General features: G+C 59.6%; 2 protein-coding genes across 7 annotated transcripts in view; one reads left to right on the top strand and one right to left on the bottom strand.

The window, feature by feature from the left end:
* The window catches only part of NIBAN2 (niban apoptosis regulator 2), a 50,399-nt gene extending 34,990 nt beyond the window's left edge, over window positions 1–15,409 (top strand). The window contains exons 3-14 of the mRNA XM_036854405.1: window positions 568–696; window positions 2,442–2,547; window positions 3,734–3,901; window positions 8,545–8,660; window positions 9,192–9,296; window positions 9,388–9,550; window positions 10,620–10,807; window positions 11,479–11,634; window positions 12,097–12,213; window positions 12,334–12,441; window positions 12,707–12,818; window positions 13,279–15,409. Of these exons, the coding sequence (XP_036710300.1) occupies window positions 568–696; window positions 2,442–2,547; window positions 3,734–3,901; window positions 8,545–8,660; window positions 9,192–9,296; window positions 9,388–9,550; window positions 10,620–10,807; window positions 11,479–11,634; window positions 12,097–12,213; window positions 12,334–12,441; window positions 12,707–12,818; window positions 13,279–13,871 (2,061 nt within the window). The 3' untranslated portion in view covers window positions 13,872–15,409. The remainder of the gene's footprint in view (window positions 1–567; window positions 697–2,441; window positions 2,548–3,733; window positions 3,902–8,544; window positions 8,661–9,191; window positions 9,297–9,387; window positions 9,551–10,619; window positions 10,808–11,478; window positions 11,635–12,096; window positions 12,214–12,333; window positions 12,442–12,706; window positions 12,819–13,278) is intronic.
* A 1,566-nt stretch (window positions 15,410–16,975) lies between these two features.
* LRSAM1 (leucine rich repeat and sterile alpha motif containing 1) overlaps window positions 16,976–24,556 on the bottom strand; it is a 46,167-nt gene continuing 38,586 nt past the window's right edge. For all 6 annotated transcript variants that reach the window (XM_036854407.1, XM_036854406.1, XM_036854410.1 and 3 more), the window contains 5 exons: window positions 22,662–22,760; window positions 21,488–21,619; window positions 20,320–20,401; window positions 18,642–18,775; window positions 16,976–17,699 (listed from right to left, as the gene is read on the bottom strand). In XM_036854407.1, the coding sequence (XP_036710302.1) occupies window positions 17,574–17,699; window positions 18,642–18,775; window positions 20,320–20,401; window positions 21,488–21,619; window positions 22,662–22,760 (573 nt within the window). In that variant the 3' untranslated portion in view covers window positions 16,976–17,573. The remainder of the gene's footprint in view (window positions 17,700–18,641; window positions 18,776–20,319; window positions 20,402–21,487; window positions 21,620–22,661; window positions 22,761–24,556) is intronic.

The following is a 24,556-nucleotide window of genomic DNA, read 5'->3' as shown; positions in this document are numbered from 1 at the left end:
GGAACCCTCCAGGCTGAGGTCCCCTCCTCCCCCACCCAGATTCATGGAGACCATCTTGTCAGCCGTCAGAGCTGGGGAGGCTCTATGGAGCCACCGTGGTCAAGTTTTTGTTGCCCCAAGGGGAAACAGGCCCAGAGCTGGAAAGAGATTTGCCCAGGTGCTGGGGCCTTACCGGTGCTGGCCGGTGGGCATGCCCCCTCCGGCTGGAGTGACTGTCGCACGCCCGCGCTGCAGTGGGGGTGGATGGGGAAGCAGCCTGCCTCGTGCTCTAGAGAGCTGTCCCGAGGCAGCCGTGTCTGCCTAGGGCCAGGATGGGGTGGGATTCTGTCTGGGTCCGGTATTGTGGTGCCTGGCCTGGGTTCAAGTCGTGGCATCACGTCTGATCCTCCTGGACCCCAGGGGGGGCCCCCTTCACTGCCCTGAGCCTCACTTTCCTCATCTGCCAAATGCATGACATGCAGCCCTGCCTCGGAGGCCTTGGTGAGGTCAGGATGGCGGACGTGCTCACCTTCTTGGAGGACCCCATTCCCATGCTGGGTCTCACTCCCTGCCCTTTCCCTCCCATAGGTGCCCTTGGATGAGCGCATCATCTTCTCGGGGAACCTCTTCCAGTGCCAGGAAGACAACAAGAAGTGGAGGAACCGCTTCAGCCTCGTGCCGCACAACTATGGGCTGGTGCTCTACGAGAACAAAGTGGTGAGGCCCCCAGCCCATCTCAGCTGTGGGTGCCCCCCGCGGAGCCCCCCACTTCTCCTGGGCCTGGCCAGGCCGCTTCTTCCCCTTCTCCGCAGCTCCCCCCGTCTTGCTGTCTTCTACACTAGTTGATGCTGCACGCCCCCCATTCCTAAGCCTGAGACTCTGTACCTCCACCCGCATCCCTCCCCCCCTCCCCCCACTGACTGTTGCCAGGGCCACAGCAGAACCTCTGCAGCCTCCCCCCACCCCTTCCGGCCTCCCCATACCTTGCTGTGCTGCGTGCCCTCTCTAAGTGGCATTTCATCCATCCAGGCACCCAGCTCTCTGGGGTCCCCTTTCACTCTGCCTCTCCCCCCATCGGCCACTCATCACTGGCTCCTCCTGCCCACCCCCGAGTCCCTCCAAATCTCTCCATTTCCAGCACCCTCCTCCCCCTCAGCCACCTTCCTGCCTGGGCTTCCTGCTGCTCCCCAGCCCCTCCCTTCCTTGCTCTTCAACAGCAGCAGCTAACTGGCCATTCCCTGCCTCAGAGGACCCCTGGGTGGTGGTCCTATCTGTTTCCTTCCTGATGCCCCCCCTTGCAACTCTGTGCCCTGCAGTGGGGGGATGGGTGTCCTTCGATTGTTCCTTTGCTTTGGGCCCTTAGGGAAGCCCCACCTGGTTGAGCCACAGACCCTTCTACCAAACATTTCTGCAGAACAGCCGAAGGACAGGCTTGAGTGCCCTCTGTTTTGAGGGATGCACCAGACTCACCGGGAGGGCTTGTTAAAAAACAGGTTGCTGGGCCTACCCTGAGTTTGATTCAGGTCTGGAGGGGGGCCAAGAATATGCATTTCTGACAAGTTCCAGGGTGACATTGATGCTGCTAATCAGGGACCACGCTTTGAAAATCATTGCCCTGGAGGTTCCAGCCACTCTTAAGAAATGTGTTGAGTAGTGACACCTAGTGGCTGAGTGCAGCATGGCAGCCCTGCTGTATGAGCTCCTACGTCAGAACTATTTTTTTCTCCCCAGTGGTGTAAGAAGAAAGCAGCGCGCAATCCTCATTCTCCTCCCAAGGGGACTTAGGAAGTTAGTGGACAGTTCAGGGAAATGGTCAAAGACCCTGGGCTCTAGGGGCTGACAGACCAGGTTCGCGTGCAGGTTGGCTACCTTACCAGCGATGTGAACTTGGGGTTAATAATTGTACCCACCTCTGGATTGTGAGAATTCTGTGAAATGAAGCATGCAGAGACCGTAGCACAGGGCCTGGTATGTAATGAACACTCGGCTAGTGGTAGCTGCTGCTCGTAGAGACTGTAGGTGCAGTGGTGATAATAATAACAGTCACCTCAGCAGTGCTCCCTGACCCTTGCTGTGCCAGGCACTGTGCTATACGTTATGTGGATTATCTCACTGGGTCCTTGTGCAGCCCTGGGAGGTAGGAACTGTTATTACACTGGTTTTATAGATGAGGAAACTAAAGCAAAGGAGGTGCTTATCCTTGGCATCACACAGACGGTACTCAGTGGAGTCAGGATTTGAGCCCAGACCCTGGGTCCAGGTCACTACACCATGTTGCCCCTAGTCATGGTGGTGGTCAAACTCCTCTCTCTCCCCCTCCTCCCCTTCTTCCTTCTCCTCCTCCTCTTCCCTGACTTGGGCAGGCAACACTGAGTGGGGCCCTGGAGCCAGGGATGGAGACGGGGTTTGGGCTTGGCCATACACGTAACCCCCAGGGACCATCTCTCTTGCCCCCTCCTCAGGCTTATGAGCGGCAGGTCCCACCCCGAGCTGTCATCAACAGTGCGGGCTACAAAATTCTCACCTCCCTGGACCAGTACCTGGAGCTTGTTGGCAACTCCTTACCAGGTAAAGGACCACCCATCCCAGGTGAAGCACTCAGGGATTTGACCAGGGGAGAGGGCGCCCCTGATCCTGGAGCTCCAGGCTCCACATCTGCAGGAAGACCAGCTGGGGCTAGAGCTAGCAGCAGGTGCCCAGCACAACCTGAGCCTCCAAAGGGAGGCCTGAGAGGGGTTTTCCTGTGGCCACACAGTGAATTGGGGTTGCCCCACCCGAGCCCCTGCTTCCTGAGCCTGGCGATCACAGCTGTGCTGGGGGACCTCTCTCTACCCTGCCTCTGCCCTGGGTCCCTGAGAGGCTTCCAGGAGAAGATGGTCCAGGTGCCCCACTTTGTAAACTGCTGAGTCAATACTGCGTTTGTGACGAGCTATCCTAGGCGACCCCACCCGATCAGAGACACCCAGAAACCTTGTGGGATCACATCTGCCTCTTAGATGATCCCAGGGAGACCAAGGGGTAAGGGAGATGCTGGCCTTGTGGGGGCAGCTTTTACCCTTGTGAGGGACTTGGTGGTGGAGGGCTCAGCTGGAGTCTGGCTTTCCTGGATTCCAGCCCCTGCACTGAGAGGGCTGACTTTGGGGTGTTATGTAGACCCCACGAGGTGCTGTGTGTGCTGAGCCGAGTGCAGGGACCCAGAGCCAGGGCCCAGAGAAGAACTGCCATTGTCCTGTTATTAACAGGAGTGGCGAGGTCACAGCCCAGGACCACTTATCTCGCTGGATCTCGAATATCCATGCGGACAAAACAGAGAGAGAAAAATCCCCTTTTATTTATTCTCTATCTCCCACCCCCATACCTCCCTCCCCACTTGGACATTTAAGCCACACTTTGGCCTCTGCTGCTGAAATTTGAAGGGAAACCCAAGAAGGTAATGCTTGGCCTTTGACCCTGAGGGCTGTGACCCTGTGTTATTTGTGCCTCGTGCACAGAGTTTAGAACCTGACCCCAGGGAGGTGGCTGCATCACCAGCTCTGAGAAGTGGTGCTGGGGGAGTCTGACATTCCTTTAGCCAGGCTGTGGAGCAAGAGAGAAGGAAGTGGCCTCCCCACTGACTCTCTGGTCACCCCGGGACAGGCCAGCCCTCTCTGGACCTGAACCTACCCCTCATGGTAGGGCGAGGGGTCAGCTGCTGGTGTCCTCTGGCCGAGGGAAGCCACAGAGGGCAGCTGTTCAGAGGGCACTGTCTCCACAGGGACCACATCAAAATCGGGCAGTGCCCCCGTCCTCAAGTGCCCCACGCAGTTCCCACTCATCCTCTGGCATCCTTCTGCACGTCACTACTACTTCTGCATGATGACGGAAGCTGAGCAGGACAAGTGGCAGGCTGTCCTGCAGGACTGCGTCCGGCACTGCAACAATGGTGAGCCGCCTTTAGGCACCAGGAGCTCGGAGCGGGGTTACCTGGGTTATGTGCTGAGTGGTGACCCCTAGTGGCTGAGTGTGGTGTGGCAACCCTGCTCTATGAGCTGTTCTGCTTTTCCTTCTGGGGTTGTTAGAAACCATTGTCATGCTGCCCTTCACCTTCTTCCTTGATGAAAACAGTTCTGTGATGCTCCGAAAAAAAATTTGGGATATTGTTCTCAGAGGGACGCAGTTGTTGAGCCCTTGGGTCACAGAATAAAAATCCTGATTCTGCCACTTTCCAGCAAGGTCCAGTTGGACCTTAGGAGACCAACTTACCTTTTGAAGCCTCTGTAAAATGGGGATAATGATCTCTCCTGTGTCTCAGAGGGTTTGTGAGGATTCACAGTGAGAATCCACTCAATGCTTGGTAAAGATTTTTTTATGGTATCATTTCTTTCTTATCAGTGACCTGTACCATAGTCTGGGAAGTTCCCTTCCTCCCTCAGGGCCTCACTGTCTTCATCTGTAAAGTTACAAGGTCTCTTCCAGTTCACTCATTCATTTAGCAAACCTTTTAATGTCTCTGAGCCAGACCCAGGGCTGGGCACTGAGGATGCAACGGGGAAGCAAGACATGGTCCCTGTCCCCGTGCTGCCGGCAGCCTGGTGGGGAGACAGATGTTAAACAGATGAGGACACCAGGGGGTGATGAGTCACAGCTGTGCTGGGTGCTGGGTGGGAGCCACCTGGGGAACCTGGAGGGTGTGTATGTATTGGGGGTGCTGATCCTGTGTGTGGGGAGGGGTAGATCAGGGCGGCTTCCTTGAGGAGGCCAGGGTTCAGCTGAGACCTGAAGGATGAATAGTTCTAGAGCAGAGGGAGGTGAGTTCCAGACGGAGGTCGCAGCAAGCATGAAGGGAGGCCCAGGGGTGTGGGCGGTTTAGAGGAGGATGCACAAGGCCCTGAAGTGGGGAGGGGGGGCCTGGAAATGGGCCTGGAGGGGGCACTGGGGTCAGGTCTGGAGGGCCTTGTAGTGCTTTAGGGAGTTTGATCAAAAAGGCTTGTGATTGTCTCTCAGCGGGGGTGGGGGGGGGGTGGGGGGGGCATGAGGGGCTTTCTGCCCTTACGGGAGGAGCAACCCCATCCTGGACCCTGAAATTCCTTCCCGGTGACCTGGCCTCCAGGCAGCAGAGGGAGGCCGCTGCTCCCGCCCTGCCCTTGCCTCTGCCCTACTCTCCCCGCCGGGCATGCCTTGGGCGCAGCTCCACCCGGTGGATGGACAGTGGGCACCCACGCCTGGAGGCGGCTGTGCGGTGACTCGGCTCACCCCACCTGCCCCCTGTCCTCTCCGCTGTCCAGGGCTGCCTCTGCCCCGGCTGGAATCTGCCGGGCGGCAGGAACCAGGTCTTCAGTCAGGCCAGCCCCTGCCGCCCACAAAGAGCCTCCTGTTCCCAGGTCCCCGGGGGCTGAGGGGCCAGGACTGGGCCGAGGCGATCTGGGCTCCGGCTGCTTGGCCTGGGGCACCGTCCCTCCTCCTTCCGCCCTCCTCCTCTTCCCCCTCCCCCCTCCCTGGCCCAGCTCCTGCCTCTCCAGGTTTCCAAGGCTAGTGGCAGACCTGGCCAGGTGACCCCAGGCCAGTCTGGGTGGGGACAGACCAGGTGGGGAAGAGCCGCTGTTCGGTTCCCCATGCGCACAATGGCAGTTGTAATAAACTTTGCTGGATCGTGGGGAGGAATACATGAGCTGGGCTGGGTAGAGCTCTTGGCCCCGTGCCTAGCACATAGCGAGCGCTCAGCCAGGAGGCTGAGGGGTATGGGTGTGGGTCCTGTGGGCAGGAGGGGAGGCCGGGGAGAGCTGCCGGGGCGGGGGGAGAGGCGTCCTGCGGCCGCAAGGTGTTAGGAGCTGACGGGGCGGTTTTAGAGGAGCCTTTCCTCCACCCTGAGGACTGTGGGAAAGTTCTCGGCTTCCTCGGAGGCTGGGCCTGGAATTTGCAGGGCCTGGAATTGCTCACTCCGGGGGCTGCCAGGAAGTGGGGGGTGGCTGGGGAAGGAGGCCGAGCTGGGTGGACACAGTTCGTCCCGGCCCCCGCCCACATCCTGCATTCCCGGAGCAGCTGGGGCAGCAAGAGGCATCGGGGCACGGAGCTGCCCCCTCGGGCTGGGCCTGGGGTGCAGAGGTCAAGGCCTCTTCCTGTCTGACCGCCGTCCCCCTCTGCCTGCTGCCCGGGCCTGAGGAATGTAGCTTCCTTTCTCAGCCTGACCCTGAGGACCCCACGGGCAGGAAGTCTCCAGGTCTCGCTAGAGTCGGCCCGTCTGGGCTCAGGCCCTGGGGCTGCCGTTCCCTAGCCGTGTGGCCTCGAGCCAGTGACTTCGCCTCCCTGAGCCCGTTTCCTCATCGGGGAGAGTGGGGCTGAGAACAGCTGTCCCTCTGGGAGCCGTTTGGGGATTAGGTGAGGGAATGCGTGTGCGGCCTCAGCCTTAGTCTGCAGTAACACGGGACCACAGACTGGGTGGCTTAAACAACAGAAATTTATTTTTGCACAGTTCTGGAGGCTGGAAGCCCCAGATCCAGGTGTCAGCAGGTCTGTTTTCTTCCGAGGTCTCTCTCCTTGACTAGCAGGCAGCTGCCGTCTCCCTATGTCCTCACACGTGCCCCCTCTGTGGGCGCAATTTGTCCAGATTTCTTCTTCTGAGGACACCAGTCATACATATGGGATCAGGGCCGAGCCTAAGCCCCTCATTTTAACTTAATTACCTCTCTAAGTCCCTGTCTCCAGAGAGTCACATTCTGAGGGCGCTGGGGGTCAGGACTTCAACATAGGACTTAGAAGGGACACAGTTCAGCCCCTAACAGCCAGGCTCAGGGGAAGAGCTTGGGAGGGGTGACCCTCCCTTTTGACTCAGCCACTCGGCGTGCAGAGTAGGGACGTCCTGAGGGTCTGAGGCTGCACGTCTGACTGGCCAGAGCCCAGGGCGTCAGCGGCCTCCTTTCTGCTGCGCAACCCTCTGGCTCAGCGTCCTGCCACCTGGAGAGCGACCCTGCCTGGCACACCCAGCTTGCCGTCTGCAGACTGTAAATGCCCCAGTGTGAGAAAGGCTGCACATAACGCACGGCTGGCTTTTTCTAGGCAAAACCTGGTCTCTGGGAGACGGTGCCCCTCCTTAAGCCTGAGGGGCTTCCTCCCTGGCCCAGCTGGGCAGCACCCACCCCAGGGCTCTGCGTGGCACCCCAGCTGGGACACCCCTGCTCTGCCCCCGTCACTTCCTCCTCATCTCAGGTCCCTGAAATGCAGGGTGAGACGCCCCTCACGCCCCCATGCCAGTCCACGGAGCTGCCACTGCAGGGCTGGGGCTGGGCCTCAGTTTCCCCACCTCTGAGCTCTCTTCCAGCCCCTCCAGGCAGTGTGATCCCTGGGTCAGCGGATGTGGAGGGGAGGAGTTCTCCCCACGCCAGAGAGGGGCTTTTTCTCTGTGGGGGTGACTCAGCCCGTAGTCACTGCAGTGGAAGTCGGGGTTTCGGAGGCACTGGCTGCCATTTCCCCTTCCCTTGGCTCTGGGGATACAACGGTCAGAGGCTCGCGGCCAGGGTAGCCGCCAGCTGCCTGCCTGCGAGGTGTTTAACCACGTTCGTCCCGAAGTCAGATGTTGCGACTTCCTGCAGCCTGCCTCCCCAGCACCCAGTCTGAGGCCCATGCCTTGTTCGCTGACCCCCTCGCCAGCACGGGGGAGGTGGGCAAACTCATCTGGGCCACCACCGCCACCATCAATGACAAAAGTGAGAAATGGTATTTCCAGTCCCCTGGATGCACGGCGGTGAGCAAGGCGGACCCAGGGCAGCAGGAGCCATTCGTGGCTGCAGTTACTAATAAAGTGCGACGTGGTGCCCGCTGGGGTCTGCTCCCGGGCCCTGCCTTCACAGTTCACACTGTGGTCCCTGCAGCCCCACAGTGTGTGTGTGAGGCCAGGCTGGTCATTGCTCCCACTATTCAGAAGGGAGAACTGAGGTCCCTTAGGGTTCAATGACCTACAACAAGGCTATGCAAACCATGGCCCGTGAGCCAAATTGGGCTCATCGCCTATTTTAATAAATCCAGTTTTATTGGCTCGTTTGTTCACACACTGCCTGCGGCTGCTTTCCTGCTACAACGGCAGGTTGAATGGCTGGGACGGAGATCGTCTGGCCCACAAAGCTGAGACTATTTACTGTCTGGCCCTTTGCGGGGAAAGTTGGCAGGCCCCTGATGGAGGGAGGGTCTCCGGGTGCCTCTGGTATGCTGTCTGCCATGCTGGGTGGCCTCTCCTTGGTGGTGGTGGTGGCTTCTGGTCTTGGCTCTGCCGCTTGCTGGCCTTGGACCCTTGGCAGTGGCCTGACCTCGGAGCCTGTTTCTTCATCTGGAAAAGCAGAGGAAGTGACAGTGCCCACATCTCGGGCTGGTTGGGAGGATTGAAGGAAATGAGGAGGATACGGAGGAGGGCTGTCTTACTGTCCACTGCTCTTGGTGGGTTATTATCGTTACTGTCACTGCAACTACTCCTGAGGCTGTTACTACAAGAGCCGTGGGGGTCTGAGGTGGGGGGAGTTTGGGCAGTCAACCCCTTGGTCTTGGTGGAGGGCACGGGCCATCCTACCGACCTCCTCTCTCCATCCCTCTCCCGGGCAGGGATCCCCGAGGACTCCAAGGTGGAGGGCCCCGCGTTCACTGACGCCATCCGCATGTACCGCCAGTGCAAGGAGCTGTACGGCACCTGGGAGATGCTGTGTGGGAACGAGGTGCAGGTGAGGCCAGGGAGGCTGGCGGGGGGGCTGCGCAAGTCGGCGCGGGGCCCACAGGCGGGGCTCTGGAGCGCTGGCTGCAGCTTTGGACGGGTGGCGGCTGAGGCGGATCCGCAGGGGGAGCTGCTTGGTATTTTGTTCAGTCATTAACTGAGCACCGACCCTGGGCTAGGTGCTGGGGTGCACTGTGGGAGGGACGCAGTCCTGGCCCTCAGGGAGCTGTCTAGAGGGAGAAACAGACGTTTGACAAGTAAACACACACACTTCCACGTGCAGGCAAGGGGGGCAGGGTGTGGTATTCCAGACAGGGTGGCAGCATGTGCAACGGTCCTGAGGTGGGGCGCCTACAGGATCCTACAGGACACCCAGGCAGGTAAGGTGGGACCCGTGGGAATGATGCTCAGGAGGGAGGGCAGTGGAGACGTGGAGCGAAGAGCAGCTTTGAGGGGAGGCTTGAGTGGCCGGGCTTGCCAGAATATGGAGGGGGCTGGGCATGCTCCAACCCCTGCCCCGGCCTGTGCCTCCCGGTCCTAGATCCTGAGCAACCTGGTGATGGAGGAGCTGGGCCCTGAGCTGAAGGCAGAGCTCGCCCCCCGGCTGAAGGGGAAACCGCAGGAGCGACAGCGGCAGTGGATCCAGGTGGGCAGACCTGGGCTTGGGAGCAGGGGTGGGGGGCCTGCAGCTGCCTGGCACCCTCAGCCTGGCTCTGACACCTCCGCCCTGCCCCCAGATCTCGGACACCGTGTACCGCATGGTGTATGAACAGGCCAAGGCACGCTTTGAGGCCGTGCTGTCCAAGCTACAGCTGGCCCGGCCGGCCATGGAGGCGGTCATCCGCACCGACATGGACCAGATCATCACCTCCAAGGAGCACCTGGCCAGCAAGATCCGAGGTAGGCGGGCCACCTGCTATGGTTGTCATCACCTGGTGGACGTGCTGGGACCACCCGCCCTCCGGGGTCAGGGCATCCCTCCTGCCTGTTTCGGGGATCCGTTTACATTTCACAGGAATGACTTGATTCATTGATTATTTTTAAAACACCAGAATCAAATCTGAGCCATTGTTCTTCCAACCCCTGTGAGTTGTTTGTCGGCTCTTATTTCTGTAGACTCAGATCTTGGTGACCTAAATGATGTTGAGGAGGTTCAAGCCTTCTGTTAATCTTTGGTCATCAGATCTGCCATGTGTCGTTTTAGCGACATCAGCTTGACTTTGGTGATCCACATTCAGCCAGCCTTTCCCGGGTCAGTTGATGCTCCTTTCTGTTCAGAGCCTGATGGGATCCTTTCGCTCACTTGTCCTCCATCACACGCTGGCCACAGTTGTGACTGTCGTCAGTTGCCTGAGGGTTATTCTCTAACAGCTGTACTCACGGCGAGCTGGGGAGGACACCAAGAGTTGACATTTATTGTGTGGAACAAATAATGTTAGCTGGGCAGGGGAGAAGGAGGGACGTCAGAACACCCCCTGGCTAAAAAATGCCTTGGTCAGAATGTCTTGGAGACGGTCCCTGCCCACAGGGAAGCAGCCTTTTCCATAGTTGGGCTGAGTCAGGCCACACCATTCCATAGCAGAATCGGGCTTTGCAAAACCCAGAGGCTCACTGAAGCCACTGAAGTGTTTTTCTTTTCTTTTTTTTTTTTTTTAAATGAAGGAGCAAAACCCCCAGAGGTGAGTTTTCTTCCTCTGGCTAAGCAGAAAAACTGCCAACCTAGAGACCTTTACACTAGCAGTTTTCTTAGTCTCTTGCCATCACAGTTTCAGGAACATCAGGGTCCAGTCTCAGAACTCCGTTATTTGTGCTGCGTCATCAGCTGTTCCTCAAGAATCCTTCAGTTTGCTAATGTTGTCCAGTGGTTTTCTTTAAAGAATAATACGACAGCCTGCCGCGAGCCTGGGGGTCTGGGATGGTGGGAGTTGCTACCGGGGGTGCCATCCGCTAACCAGCTCCCTCGGCACAGCCTCCATCCTCCCCAAGGCGGAGGTGTGTGTCCGGAATCATGTCCAGCCCTATATCCCGTCCATCCTGGAGGCCCTGATGGTGCCCACCAGCCAGGGCTTCACCGAAGTGCGGGACGTCTTCTTCAAGGAGGTCACCGACATGAACCTGAACGTCATCAATGAGGGCGGCATCGACAAGCTGGGCGAGGTGAGCCAGGCACTGGCCCCGGGTTTGGGTTTGGGTTTGGGTTTGGTCTGGCCCCCCCGTCAGACCCTCACTGTGATCAGGGCTGGCCGCTCCCCTCCGGGGCATAACCTGTGAACGGAGGGGCTGCGGGAGACCGAGGGGCCGGGCAGGTACACAGATGCTGTTTCGTGCACCCCACAAATGGAGCCAGCCCCTCTCACTCCTGAGTTCGCTGGTTCTCGGGGTGAACGGTCTTCCACAGACCCCATAGTGGGGTAGTCGGCTGCCTGGAGCCCCACATAATTGTCAGGTGCAGATAGAATTGGTCCTGTAATCTTAGCCTCTTCTACACCCCAAACTGAGTCCCTTGACAATAATAATCATAGAATTTGAGAGCCATAGAAGACCTTAGAGATCATGAAAAACCATCTCCTGATTTGGAGGCTGAGGAAACTGAGGCTAAGAGAAGGTGAGCAATTTGCCCAGGGTCACGCAGCACCCGGGCTGGCCTCTCCCCACACGCTGTGCTGCCAGACCCCACTCCTCCTGCCTCCTGTCCCGGGTCCTCCAGCGCTTGCCCTTGTGGCCGCCACCCCCGGATGGCCTTCCCGGGTGCCAGCCGCAGGGCTGGGGGCTGCCTGGCTACTCTGCCGGCCCCCGCTCAGGTCCCGCGTGCCTCTGCCTCCCTTCAGTACATGGAGAAGCTGTCCCAGCTGGCGTACCACCCCCTCAAGATGCAGAGCTGCTATGGGAAGATGGAGCCGCTGCGGCTCGATGGGCTGCAGCAGCGTTTCGACGTGTCCAGCACGTCTGTGTTCAAGCAGCGAGCCCAGATCCTCATGCGTGAGGTGAGCCCAGGGTGCTACCCCAGCTCCCCCCGCACCCGCCGTCCCCAGGTCCCCATCTCCTGGGGAAGAGGCCCTGCCTCTGTGGCCTTCCTCCCCGGCCCCCTCCTCGTCCTCCTCACGGGCCTCACTGCAGCCACGCTCGGCCCCGGCGTGCTCGCTGCTGCGCTGCTCTCTGGTCTGTTCGGACACTGTCCCTCTGCCTGCCTGGCTAATTCAGACTCATCTTTTGGGTCTCAGAGACCCCTTCCTCGGGGAGGCCCTCCTTGCTCCCTAAGCCCCTTCCCACAGGGCCCAGGGCCTCTGGTTCCCTGAGGCAGGGACTGGCCCTGGTGCCCGGCCCTGAGCCAGCACGCTAGACACCCAGTACAGGAGTGAGCGAGTGAACGGGCAGCTGAGCACGCAGGCGCCCCTCCTGCCGGCGGGCACCCCTTTCACGTGCCCCGTGCTGTGCCCCACCGGCAGCAAATGGACAACGCCGTGTACACCTTCGAGACCCTCCTGCACCAGGAGCTGGGGAAGGGGCCCACGAAGGAGGAGCTGTGCAAGTCCATCCAGCGCATCCTGGAGCGGGTGCTGAAGGTGAGCCGCCCGGCCTGGCCCCACCCCTCCACCCAGGGGGACGCGGGGGCTCGGGTCAGACCAGGGGCCGGTGGAGCTCCCTGACCCAGAGCCCCGGCCCCGGCCCCTCTTTCCTGGCAGAAATACGACTATGACAGCAGCACGGTGCGGAAGCGCTTTTTCCGGGAGGCTCTGCTGCAGATCACCATCCCGTTCCTGCTCAAGAAGCTGGCGCCCACCTGCAAGTCGGTAAGTGCGCCCTCTCCCCCGACTCCCCTCCCGCACCCCTCCCCCCACTCCCCTCCCCCACCCCTCCCCACTCCCCTCCCCCACCCCTCCCCCCACTCCCCTCCCCCACCCCTCCCCCCACTCCCCTCCCCCCCCCCCCCCCCCACTCCCCTCCCCCACCCCTCCCCTCCCCCACCCCTCCCCTCCCCCTGCTAGCCCCAGCCCTGGGCCTGACCAACAGCCCTGGCCACCCCTCTCTGCTCCCACCCACAACCCCGCCCGGCAGGAGCTGTCCCGGTTCCAGGAGCTGATATTCGAGGACTTTGCCAGGTTCATCCTGGTGGAGAACACGTACGAGGAAGTGGTGTTGCAGACGGTCATGAAGGACATCCTACAGGGTGCGTGCCTCCCGGCCCCCGGGGGCTGGCTGCAGAGCTGGGTGGGGGTTGCTGCTGCTGTTGGGACCCTTACTGCCTGGAGGGTGGTGGAGGTGGCCACCCAGAGGTCTTCCTAGGGGGGTCAGCTGAGCTACAAGAAAAGAGAAGACTTACGCCGTGGGCTGGGGTGGGCCCACTACTAGCGGTGTGGCCCCAGGAGGGTAGCGTCGCATCCCTGTGCCTTAGTTTGTTTGTGGGTCCTTGACATTTTGGGGAGCATCAGGTGAGTGACAGGGTTTAGGGTCACAGCCCCTGCTTCCCGGCATTGAGGCCTGAAATAAGCCTCGTCCCAGTCACAGCACCCACTCAGGCCGAGGGAGGCCTCTGGGGGATGATGCAGGTCACAGCTGGGCACACTAGGGTGTGCTGGCGGCCGTCGGCCCCGTGGTGAACGTCCCAACACCACCCTCTTGTCCTGTAGCCGTGAAGGAGGCCGCCGTGCAGAGGAAGCACAACCTGTACCGGGACAGCGTGGTCATGCACAACAGCGACCCCAACCTGCACCTGCTGGCCGAGGGCGTGCCCATCGACTGGGGCGAGGAGTACAGCGGCAGCAGTGACAGTGGTGGGGACCCCGGCAGCCCTGGTACCCCGGAAGCAGCCATCCTCTCGGAAAAGCGCCGGCGTGCCAAGCAGGTGGTGTCCGTGGTCCAGGACGAGGAGGCGGGGCTGCCCTTCAAGGCTGTCCCGGAGCCGCTAGCACCTGCGTCCGCAGACAGCATCACCGAGCTCCATGGGCTGCTGGCCCAGGATCAGCAGGCCGAGAGCCCCCCGCTGGCTGGCCCCCTGCTCAATGGGGCCCCCGCCCAGGAGAGCCCGCAGCCCGGGGCGGCCCCTGAGGCCGCCTCACCACCTGCCTCACCCCTCCGGCAGCTCCCGCCTGGAAAGGCCTCGGACCTCGAGCCTCCCAAGCCCAGTGACCAGGAGACCGGGGAGCAGGTGTCCGGCCCTGGCGGCCGCCCCCCCATCCATACCACCACCGAGGATGGTGCAGGGGTACAGACTGAGTTCTAGGCCAGTCGCCCCCGAGCTTCTGTTGGACATGGCACACGGGCCACTCCTTCTGAGGCACTGGAAGGCTTGGCTCTGGGCGGGGAGCACTGGATCTGTGCCTTCCGGGTGGGGATGGGGCCGGGCTGGTGTGGCACCTCTGGGGCTGGGCGGGGACGGGCCCACCTGAGTCACTTTATTGGGTTCGGTCACACTTGGTTGGTCTGTTTTCTCTTCTGTGGGATGATCTCGGCTTTCCTTCTCCTGCTGGGGACAGAGCACAGCGGAGGGGGCTGGGAGCACTCGGTGGCCCTGGGTCCCTGAGTCCTCCCTCCCTGCCCTGCCTCTGTGGCCCGTTTCCCTCGTGGGTCTTGCCATTCTTGGGAAGAGGGCGGTAAGAGTAGCATCTGCTGTGACACAGAGCCCATGGATCCTCTCTCCTCTCACCAAGGGGCTCGCTGGAACCAGGATGATGGAGCGCTGAGGCCCGTCTCAGCCCCGCTCCTCCCTCCTCCCAGCGGGGCCCCAGAGGCCAGTTTTGGAGTGGATACTGGCCTTGCTGTCCCGCCCCGGGTGAGGGGATGTGCAAGGAGGGGGCCTTCAGGCTGGGGGAGGGCTGCCTCGTGGAGGGGGATGGGGCCATGGGCCTGAGGAGAGAACAAGAAAGGCCTGGAACGTGCTGGTCTGGGGAGAGGACGTGTCAGAGGGAAGGAGGGCGTGACCTCTGCAGAGGTACTGCTGGGAGGGTGGGCGAGGTGGGCAACGTGGCAGATGGAGGGTTGCTGGAAGCTGGGCCTTTGCCTCCCCCTCCACTTGCTGGGGTCCAGTCTCCGGAGTCCCTCTGTCCCCCTGTGCTGGGCTGGGGGGGTGGGGGGCGGTGGCACGTTGCTCAGTGGCAGGGCTGGGTGGGTGTGGACTCTGCAGGCCACTTCCAAGGTACGCGCTGTCCTCCCAGGGAGCTGCGGGGCTCGTGAGGGGCAGGGGGATGGGCCGAGGCACCCCAGGGCACCACTGAGCATTTGGGTCAGGCTGGGGCTCGGCCCCTGCTGGTCTGAGTTTCCAGTCACCCCACCCTGAAAACTCCAGGACTCTTCAAATGTCCTCATGCGTCACGTGGGGCCCAGCCATCCCCCTTCCTGGGGTGAGGGTCAAGCCAAGACCATCTCCAGGGGCTGGGACCTCCTGGCCTTCCCAGACCCCCTCCCCTGCTGCTTTGAGGGGAGGGTGGGCAGGGCAGAAACAGAGTCCTTCAGGGTCCTCAACCCCATCCCAGCCCTGCATCCTCCATCCCCTCCATCTCCTTCCTGGACCGGGCCCCTGGGACCCACAGGACGTGCAGCTCTGGCTGGTGCTCAGGGACCACCCACTGCCCCCCCTCCAGTCCCCCAAGCCCTAAACTCAACGCCTCACTAACCTCTTTTACCAACACGTTCTGTCTGAAGATGCTCTCCTCTGGTGCCTTCTTTTGTGGTTTTCCAATCAGCCTTCTCAGATCTTGTATTGAAAATATTATGCAAACTGTTTAAGCTTGTACTAATCAATAAATGCTTTATTTAAAGCCAGTGGCCCATGTGTGGTGCCAGCAGGGGGAGACCTGGGCTGGAGACTGACTAGGAGCATATGTGCACCTTGACTTTCTGGGATGGTCGCTTGACCGAGTACTTACAGGTGCGTGGCCAGAGTTCCTCTATTATCCTATTTGACAGAGGAGAAAACTGAGGCTTGGAGAGAAGGGACACAGCAGGTAGGTGACTAGCCTGCTGGCAGCTCAGACGGCTTCCTCAGCCAGATCCATGCAGGGTGCACCTCTGGCAGTCTCGGGCAACAGTGAGGGCAGGAGGGCAGCTACTTTATGGCCACGTGGCCCTGGGGTGCCCATGGCGGGTGGGCCCGAGGCTCACACTAGATCCAAACAGTGATGCCAGTGTTTTCAAGACTCCTGCTCACACAGCTAGTATTTCTGAGCACCTCCTGTGGGCCGTGCACGTTCCGTGCAAGACTAGGGAGCCTCACAGCAGCTCCAGGTGGCGGGCACCACTGTCACATTTCACCGATGTGTAAACTGAGGTCCAGGAAGGCGGGGAACCTGGGCTGAGGCTATGGGGCCCCCATCACCTTGGGGGACGGTGGCCAGTGGCTGAAGGCTTGTTAACGAGGGCTGAGGTGAGAAAGCAGGGGCTCAGCTGCAGTCTTGCCGTTGACCTTGGCAAGTCACTGAACTCAGCCTCAGGCTTCTCGTCTATAAAAGGGGGGCCTATTGAAGGTTCAAGGAGACCCGCCAAACACTGTGCTCTGCGAGGTGGCCCTGCCCACCGCAGGCCTCAGTCTCCCCTCTTAGCTAAGCAGAGCCCAGGAGGGTGTGTGGGGAGGGGAACCATCAGAGGTCCCCCGGGTACCTGGAAAGCAGGACTCACACGACGTGGGCCCTTCATCCGTCCTGTTTCAGCCCACAGGACTGACAGTCGCAACAAGGCAGGGAGAGTGAGGGCCTGTCCCCTGCATCCCGCCGTCTCTTACGCTGTGCCTGCGATGAGCACTCAGTGCTCCCTGGTGGCCGCCGGCCTATGTCAGGCCTCCATCCATCGTGTCCCTTGCTGAACAGATGGGGAACTAGGATATGGAAGGTTGGCCAGGGTCAGAGTTAGCTGGAGGCAGAGCCCAGGCGCCCCGAGCAGGCCTGCCTCTAGCCCAAAGAAAAAGCTGCCCTTGGCTCAAAACTATCTGCCAGAAAGTGCACAATAAAGGTGCAGCTCTACAGTGAGTACAAGGGGCATGGCTCCTTCTGCAATTGTGCAATGAACAACCTGCATGGCTGCATGGGTTCAGGGGTCAAGATGCTTCTAGGCGCCAGAGCCAGTGCCACCACGTTCCTGTCGCAGGGCCCAGGACACCCAGCCCCCTGGTCTGGGGTAACGATAACAGAGCACACAGCACAGCCCACACGGCACCACAAGCTCCGCAGACTTTCTGAGCCCTTCTCTTAGAGCCCTGGTCTCTCCACCTGCAACAAGGGAGGTTTGGATAACTTCACCTTTGGGAACACCGCACCTCCCCCCTTCCCTTCTGACTGAGCTGCGACCCCCTCCCCCTCCCCGGGCTCCATCAGGACCCAGTGATGACTCGGGAGGAGCAGGCTGGAGATGGGTTTATTGACGGTCCCGCTTCGCGTCTGCAAAGCTCAGCGCCTGCCCTTGAGCTGCGTGGGGTGAGGTGCAGATCTGGAGAGCAGAGGGGCCCAGCGTGCGGGGAGCAGCAGAGAGGGAGGCGAGGAGGGGCTGACGTCGCTCGCGGCACCAGGCCCGCCCTGAACACATTCTGGCCAGTCAGTCCGTGGACAGGCCACGGTGGCCTCCCCACCTCTCCCCTCAGCCAGGGCCCTCCTGCACTCCCACCACCCTGCCCAGTGGGACAGCCCTGCCCGGGCTCCCCTGATGAGGCTCCTGGAGGGGCCGTGACTGCCAGAGACAGCTGGGACACTCAGGCCTGCGCTCAGATGGAGGCCCGCTGCCACCCCACACCCCAGACCCTGTCCTCGTGCGGCGGGGGGTCCTCTCTCCTCCTCCACAGTATTCACACTGGCTCTGTCCTTGGTCAGGAACACTCCTGTCCCCGCCTGGGCCAGGACAGAGGGGCCCGTACTAGCCCATGGAGAACAGAGCGGGAGCTGGAGCCCTGGGCCCACAGGTGGCAGAGGTGGGGCTGGAGGTGTCAGGCCCGGGCCGGCGCTCAGCGGCTGTGGTAGATGCGGAGGCGCTGGGCGATGTCCTGGCGGCACAGCGGGCAAGTACGCAGGGGCTGGCAGCACTGCTGGCAGCAGCAGACGTGGCCGCAGTTGAGGAAGATCATCTGCGCCTGAGGAGAGAGCGCGGGAGCGTCTGGGCCCCAGCCCGGCCTGGCTCCCCGGGGATGGGGCCTCCCTTGCCGCTAAAGATCTGACAGGCCGCTAAAGATCTGACAGCACGGTCGTCATGCGCCAATCAGCACAGGAGCACGTGCCGCCGCCCTTCTTGGTCACTCTCTCGCCCTCTCTGTAACAGCTGTGCACGTTTTTCATCCCCACCCTATCTCACCAGCCCGGCTGTTGGATGTGCACGTTGTTCCCAATTTTTGGCTTTTCTATGCACTTTGCCTGGACCTTCGGTCTCAAAACCACCCCAGCATTATGGATTAAAAGCCATGGAAGTGTGTCTATTCTTTGCTTTAGCATTTCCTCTTTTTAGTAAGTTATCCTAAGGAAGTAACCAAGGATGTGCTCCAAATTCTGTTCAAGGCTGTTCAGTATAGCACTGTTTGTAATAAGAGCTAGGAAGCCACCTCTGGGGCCCAGAGCAGGGGTTTGGTTAAATTTATAACCACCAAGGCCCCCTGTATCACCGCATTCCCCGAGCCCAGCAAAAACCACAGGGTAATCAAACTGCTAACGTGGCGACCTTTTCTAAGTAGGATCACACTCTGGGGGGAGGGGGGGTATTTTATGCGCTACATTGCTGAATTTTTATAATAGGCACCAATTTTGTTACAGTTTTTAAAACAGGTTTTAAAAAGTCTCTTCAGAGAAAACTGTGTTGTTGATATTTAATGACTTAATGCATACACGAAGGGAAACTTCCTAAGTGGGAGAAAAAACTCTCTTTTGAAAAAAAGAAAAAAGGCCCAGAAAATGATGTTAGCATTACTCATGTTTGGGTCATGGGATCATGGGTCATTTTAATTTCCTGTTTTTTGCCCAGGAGGCTCCAGACGGCAGGCGCTGGGCAGGCGGGTGGGGGGTTGGGCCCGTTGCCCCAGACTTACCTCCCGTTCCAGGCACACAACACATTCTGAGGTCTGGGCCTCCAGCTCCGCGCGGGGGGCTGATGGTCTCACTGCCTCGGGAAGCTCCTCAGGGGCCGTGGGGAGGACCTCGCCCTGGGGTGGTTTCAGCAGCTCTGTGGGGACAGAGAGGCTGAGGCAGGGTCATGCCCACCTGACCCCAATCCCTAGGGCCTCCCCTGGCTCTGCCTGCCCCAAGTAGACAGTGAGCTGGAGGGGAACGGGATCTGACCAGGATCCTGCCTTCCTACACACCCTCTTATTGCTCTTTGCTGAGCCTCATTCCCCCACCTGTAAAATGGGACAGCTAGGACGCCGGTTAACTGGGGCCTCCTACCCCTAACACACCCTGAATCCTTCACAGCCACCCTGCAAGTAGGGCTCATCACTGTCAGAGATGAGAAATCGGAGGCTCAGAGGGGGAAGCCACTTGCCCGAGGCCACAGGGCCATCTGGTGGTAGAGCTGCCCTGCAGGAGCCCTGGGTAGGACCGGACCTCGCTTGCTCGCAGATTCTCCACCCAGGGGCCCAGGCGCAGGTGACCCAGAGGAGCAGGGAGAGGAGTGACCAACTCTCAAGGCTGCTCCCCCTGTCCCCCGGCAGAGCCCCCAGCATGTCCACTGCTCTGCCCTGGATCCAGCGTCCCTTGCCTGGGCCCCAACCGCCACGAAGGAGGACATGAGAATCGGTGTCTCTCATTATCACACCACGTGCACCAGCAACATCCCCAAGTCTCTCTCCATCCCTGATCCCCATTCCCTCAGTTCATGTTTTTCATTTATTCTACGGGTTAAATTACAAGTAGTATTTTTTATAATTGTAAAAAACCTGAAGTTTTTTTTTAAAAAAGCCTATCACAACCACTGTAGACCCTCTAGGGGTCACGGTGTCCCCCCAGACCATCACTGTAAGGGGGCGCTTCTATATTTAATATAACACATATTGGGTCCTGGGATCAGAAAGAGAAGCGCGGGGAGAACTCCCGAGGCTCTCCTGCCCTTCCCAGCCCAGCCCCTCCCTGCAGGGCGGCCACAATCAGGAAGAAGCCCTAACGGTTAGGGTTAGGGTTAGCCTGTCTCTGCCTCAGTTTCCTCATCCCTCAGATGAAGGTAACAATGGTGCCCACCTCACGGGGCTGCAGCAAAGGTGACCTGACACGGTGGTCGTCAAATGCCTGATACCCGTCCTGCTCAGCACACGGGAGACCCGACTCCCGCGCCTTCCCCTGGGTCAGCCGCAGCACCTGCCCTCTCCCGGGCCTCCGGATGAGGGCAGGGCACCTCCTTCACAACCATCACAAACACCTTTCTACGTCCAAACCACAGGCCTGCCCTGGGGCGCAGTGCTGGGCACGGGGTGGGCACTGGTCCGGCTGGTCTCTCCCTCTGCTCCAGGGATCCTGAGTGTGTGGTTCCCGACGTGTGTAGGGTGGGTTTAGGGAGGCCAGAAGGGTCCCCAAACTGCTGTAGGAAAAGTTCTTTTTCTCCATTTTTGGAGTCTGCTTTTCCCATTTATAAATTGTTCCTTTAGGAGGGAAGCTGAAGGACCGGCCAGGGTTAGAAGTGGCCCTCAGGACTCGTCCTGAACTGTAAACAGGTGGCGCCCCCAACCGCAGCCCCCACGTAAGGGCTCTGCTCAGGAGAGGGCTCAGCGTCAGTACCTGGCCGGGCCCTGGTCGCGTCCAGCAGCTCCTGGGCTCTGCGCAGGATCTGGTGCTGCAGGCCGGCTTCCGAGACGCCCACCTGCACGGACCAAGGAGGGCAGGTCATGGCCTGGGCTGGGCAAGGGACCTGCTATGCGGTACGGTCAGAGCCACCACCTCCTCCCTGGCTTCTAGCACCCTCAGCTGGAAACGTGGAGGCCTACGAGGGCCTGACAATCTGTACAGCAGAGGGAGACACGGAGGCCCAGAGGGAAACCAACACTAGTAACAGCTACAGTTTAGCAAGTGCGAAGCCCGCGCGGGAGCTGTGCTCACAGCTTCACCCGCATGACCTCCTGTCACCCCCGTGATGACCAGGAAGTCAGGACCCTCTGTCACAGTTCGCATGGTCAGGTGGTTCACACCGAGGCTGAACTGCTGAGAAGTGGCCGTGCCACAAACACATAGTCCCTCAGCCTCCAGAGACAGTGCTCCTGAGCGTGGGCCACACAGCCGTGTCTGCGTCAGCCGAGGGCCAGGCAGTACAGCAAAGCGGTCAACAGCATGGACCCCGGCACCGGGCCAGCCGCCTGGGCTGGAGTCCTGGCTCTGCTGTGTGACCTCGGGCAAACTGCTACCTTGCTGTGTCTCAGCCTCCCATCCAAAAAATGATGACAATGTCAGCACGTGCCTGCCCAGGTTGTTGGGAAGATTCAATGAATTCGTATGTAAAACATGCTTAGAACAGTGCCTGGCACTGTCAAGTATTTGCCGGCATCGGTATTTGTCTCTTTTGAAGGGTAAATGAATCAGTGCAGCATGTACCAGGCTCGGGCAGTGCTGCTGCTGTGCTAACTGTAAGTCCATGGGTGGGGAGGGGGCTGGTCCAGATGAGCTCCAAGGTCCTGGCTGTCCAGCCCTACCAGGTGAAGATCCAATCTGAACAAGGCGGGGCAGGCGGGCAACAATCTGGGGTCAGCAGCACCCACAGCCCTGGCTTTTGTAGCCACATGACTGGGGGCAGATGGGGCACATGCTCTGGCCTTCTGGGAGCAAGGTGGCCCTGGGACAGCTGATGACGCAGGCCTCACCGAGAACTGCGTGAAGAGCAAGTGGCCCCTTGGCTGGGTCGGGCCAGGGCCCTGCCCACCGCCCTCACCTCCCCCGAGGGGTAGCTGCTGCCCACCTTGGCCAGGTCCCCAGGGCCCATCCGGCTCAGCATGTCCAGTGAGATGCGGTGGTGGGCGAAGATGGGAAGGTAGTGCTCGGCCGACAGCTCCACCAGGAGGGCCACCAGCTGGCGCTCCAGGCCTTCTTCCTACAGGACAGACCCCAGGGAGAAGCCAAGCGCACCATGGACGGGGAAAAAACCAAGAAGCCATTACTTACTTACAACAGCAAACAGAGAGTTCAAATACATATAACATAATATGTAAAATGTATTCTTGGAACTCTTCCTACAAAAATGGATATGTAAGGGCAGAGAGATAGATGCACGAGGAAGTTAGTTCACTGCCACTCTGTAAACGTGACAATGTAAGCAACTTAAGTACCCATCAAGAGGGGACTGTTTAAACAAATGAGGGCTCATGCAGATCCTAAATGCTGTGCAGTTGTCTGGAAACAACGAGGAGATCTACGCACACGGGCCTGGAGAACAGCCCGTCACTATTGTTGAGGGGAGAAAGGAAGTTGCCAAAATAGCCTTATAGAAGGACTCCTGTTTTGTTTTTTTTTTTCCTGGTTGTGCCACGTAGCTTGCAGGATCTTAGTTCCCCGACCAGGGATCGAACCTGTGCCTGCTGCAGTGGAAGCGTGAAGTCTTAACCACTGGACCACCAGGGAAGTCCCAAGAAAGACTCCATTTTTATTAAAAAAAAAAAAAAAAGGGGGGGGGGTGTGTGTGCGCGTGTGTGAGAGGGAGGGAGGGGGAGGGGGAGAGAGGGGGAGAGGGGGGAGAGAGGGGGAGAGAGGGGGGAGAGAGGGGGGAGAGAGGGGGAGAGAGGGGGGAGAGAGGGGGAGAGAGGGGGGAGAGAGGGGGGAGAGAGGGGGGAGAGAGGGGGGAGAGAGGGGGGAGAGAGGGGGGTGGGGGGGGGCTGGGGACCACGTCTGTCCCATCCACAGCCCCTGCCCTGGGGAGTGCACAGCGGGCTGCGGGTCTCTGCTCCGCCCAGCAGTGATGGTCTTTCAGTCACCAGAACCAACGCTCCTCCCTCTCCTTTCTGTCCCTGTCTGGGTCGAGCACAGGACCTGGTGCACTTAGTCACCAGAAATATGAATGGAATTAAACTGGACAGGTCAGGAAGCCGGGCATCGCTGAGGCCAGAGGCTCCTGCAGGGTGGGCACCAGCAGTCCTCACCTGCAGCTTCAAGGACAAGGGTTTCTGGTTCAAGAGCCGCTGATACTGAATCAGCCAGTAATTCTCCTGCTTAGTTTCGCTTTTGGCTTCTAACTCCGTCTGCCAAGAAGGAAGCAGACACTGTTAGTTACAAGTCAGTGAATAGAAACCATAATGACAGTGACACCTGTGAACTCTGCTCCTCTGAGCACGTGGATGACTTGGTATTTTACAAAGAACTTTCCTACCCACTGTTGCCTCACCATTTAAACTGCTCAGCCCGGAAAGGCAGGAAGCATCACTACCCCCACTTTACTGCTGAGAACGATCTCAGACACAGCATACCTGGTGGGGGGACCAGAACATGGGCTGCTGACACCTGGTGCCCGTCCCCCCACTTCCCCGGGCATCATGACTTGGAGGGGGACACCTTCTCATCTGCTTATGGGAAGAGCAAAGCACTAGGCAGCCGTCTTCTTCCCCCAAGAAGGCTTGGCGTGTCCTCTGGGTGCCAGGCAGGGAGAGAAATAAGATTCTAAGGACACCTGCAGCTTCCGGAGTGGGCTTCACCTGACAAAGCCGGAGAATTATAAACATGCTATTCAAACCGATTCCTCCATTCCATCACCGAAACATTCCTGAGTGCTGTTCTGGGCCAGGCACCGTTCTAGGTGCTGAGGACACAGCAGTGAACACACGATACTAACAGCAGCAGCAGCAACGTCAGGGCACTTCGTGTCAGACCGTGCTGTGCGCTGGGAGATGCCCTTGTACTTAATTCTCACAATTCTGTGAAATAGTTTCCACTTCACAGGTGAAGAAACTGAGTGATTAGTTCAGAGTGATTACCAGCCAGCCCAAGGTCAAAGAGCTGCCCGTGTCGTGGCCGGGATTCAGACCCAGATCTGTCTTGCCCGGAGCCTGTGCCCTCAACCACCCAGCCACCCACCCAGGACTGCAGCCGCGCGCTGGGGGTCGATGTGATGTGGGCGGCAGGATTACACTGCAGGCATCTCCCCAGCGCCCCCTAGTGGCCCCTCCTGTACCTTGCCGAGCTGGCTCCCCTTTTCCGGCCTGGCCCTCTCTGGGCTGTGGGCACACCTCTCTTTGGGAGCCCATGACCCCGATGGTCACGTCCTGATGAGGTGGACAGTGAGTCCCCGAGGCCCCTTGAGGGTGGGAGCACACGGCCGCGGCATGGCCGCCCCTGCACAGCACTCAGGGCGCGGGTCACACATTAATGCAATTTGAAGGTGATGGCAGTGAGGCAGCGTGAGGAACAGGCAGCTTCTGACTGGCACAAACACGCCATCTGGGCTCGTGCGGGGCTCGGGAAGAAACTGGTCTCGCCCCTTTCCATCCCCGGCACAGGGCCTGGCCCACGGTGGAGCTCAGAGGACATCTGGGGCGGTAACAACGTCACAGGAAAGACTGGGTCCTGACCACTCAGGTGCACTTGGGCTCTGGAGGAAGTGACCCTGACCTGCCACCCTAAATGGGGCTCTGCCACCCTGATGATGTGCCAGAATCAAACCCATTTGGGTCCAGGGGGCAGTTGGGCAACTCCTGTCGAAGGCTTACTAAATGGTCTGCCCTGGACACACCAAGTACTCTCCTGGGCATCTCTCCTGAGCAAATAAATACCCATGGCTGTTCTCAAATACTTAGCTGCCGAGACAGCCTTGCTTACTAAAAGTAAAAAAACGGGAAGTATGCTTGACAATAGGCCAAACGAGGGCCCATCTCAACGCAGCCATGGAAGGAACGCAGAGGACACGAAAGACAGGAAAGAGCAGGTGGGAAAGGGGTGCGCAGTTCTGTGTTACAGGCACGTATGCGCATCACCATAAACATGCATCCCGATGTCTGGAAAACATACCTCAAAATATTAGCAATAGACAACTCTCAGAAGTGAG

The sequence above is a fragment of the Balaenoptera musculus genome, chromosome 6, assembly GCF_009873245.2.
Source record: "Balaenoptera musculus isolate JJ_BM4_2016_0621 chromosome 6, mBalMus1.pri.v3, whole genome shotgun sequence".
In the NCBI taxonomy this organism is placed as follows: Eukaryota; Metazoa; Chordata; class Mammalia; order Artiodactyla; family Balaenopteridae; genus Balaenoptera; species Balaenoptera musculus.
The sequence above is the reverse complement of the archived record's forward strand: the minus strand, read 5'-3'. Positions and strand labels throughout refer to the sequence as shown.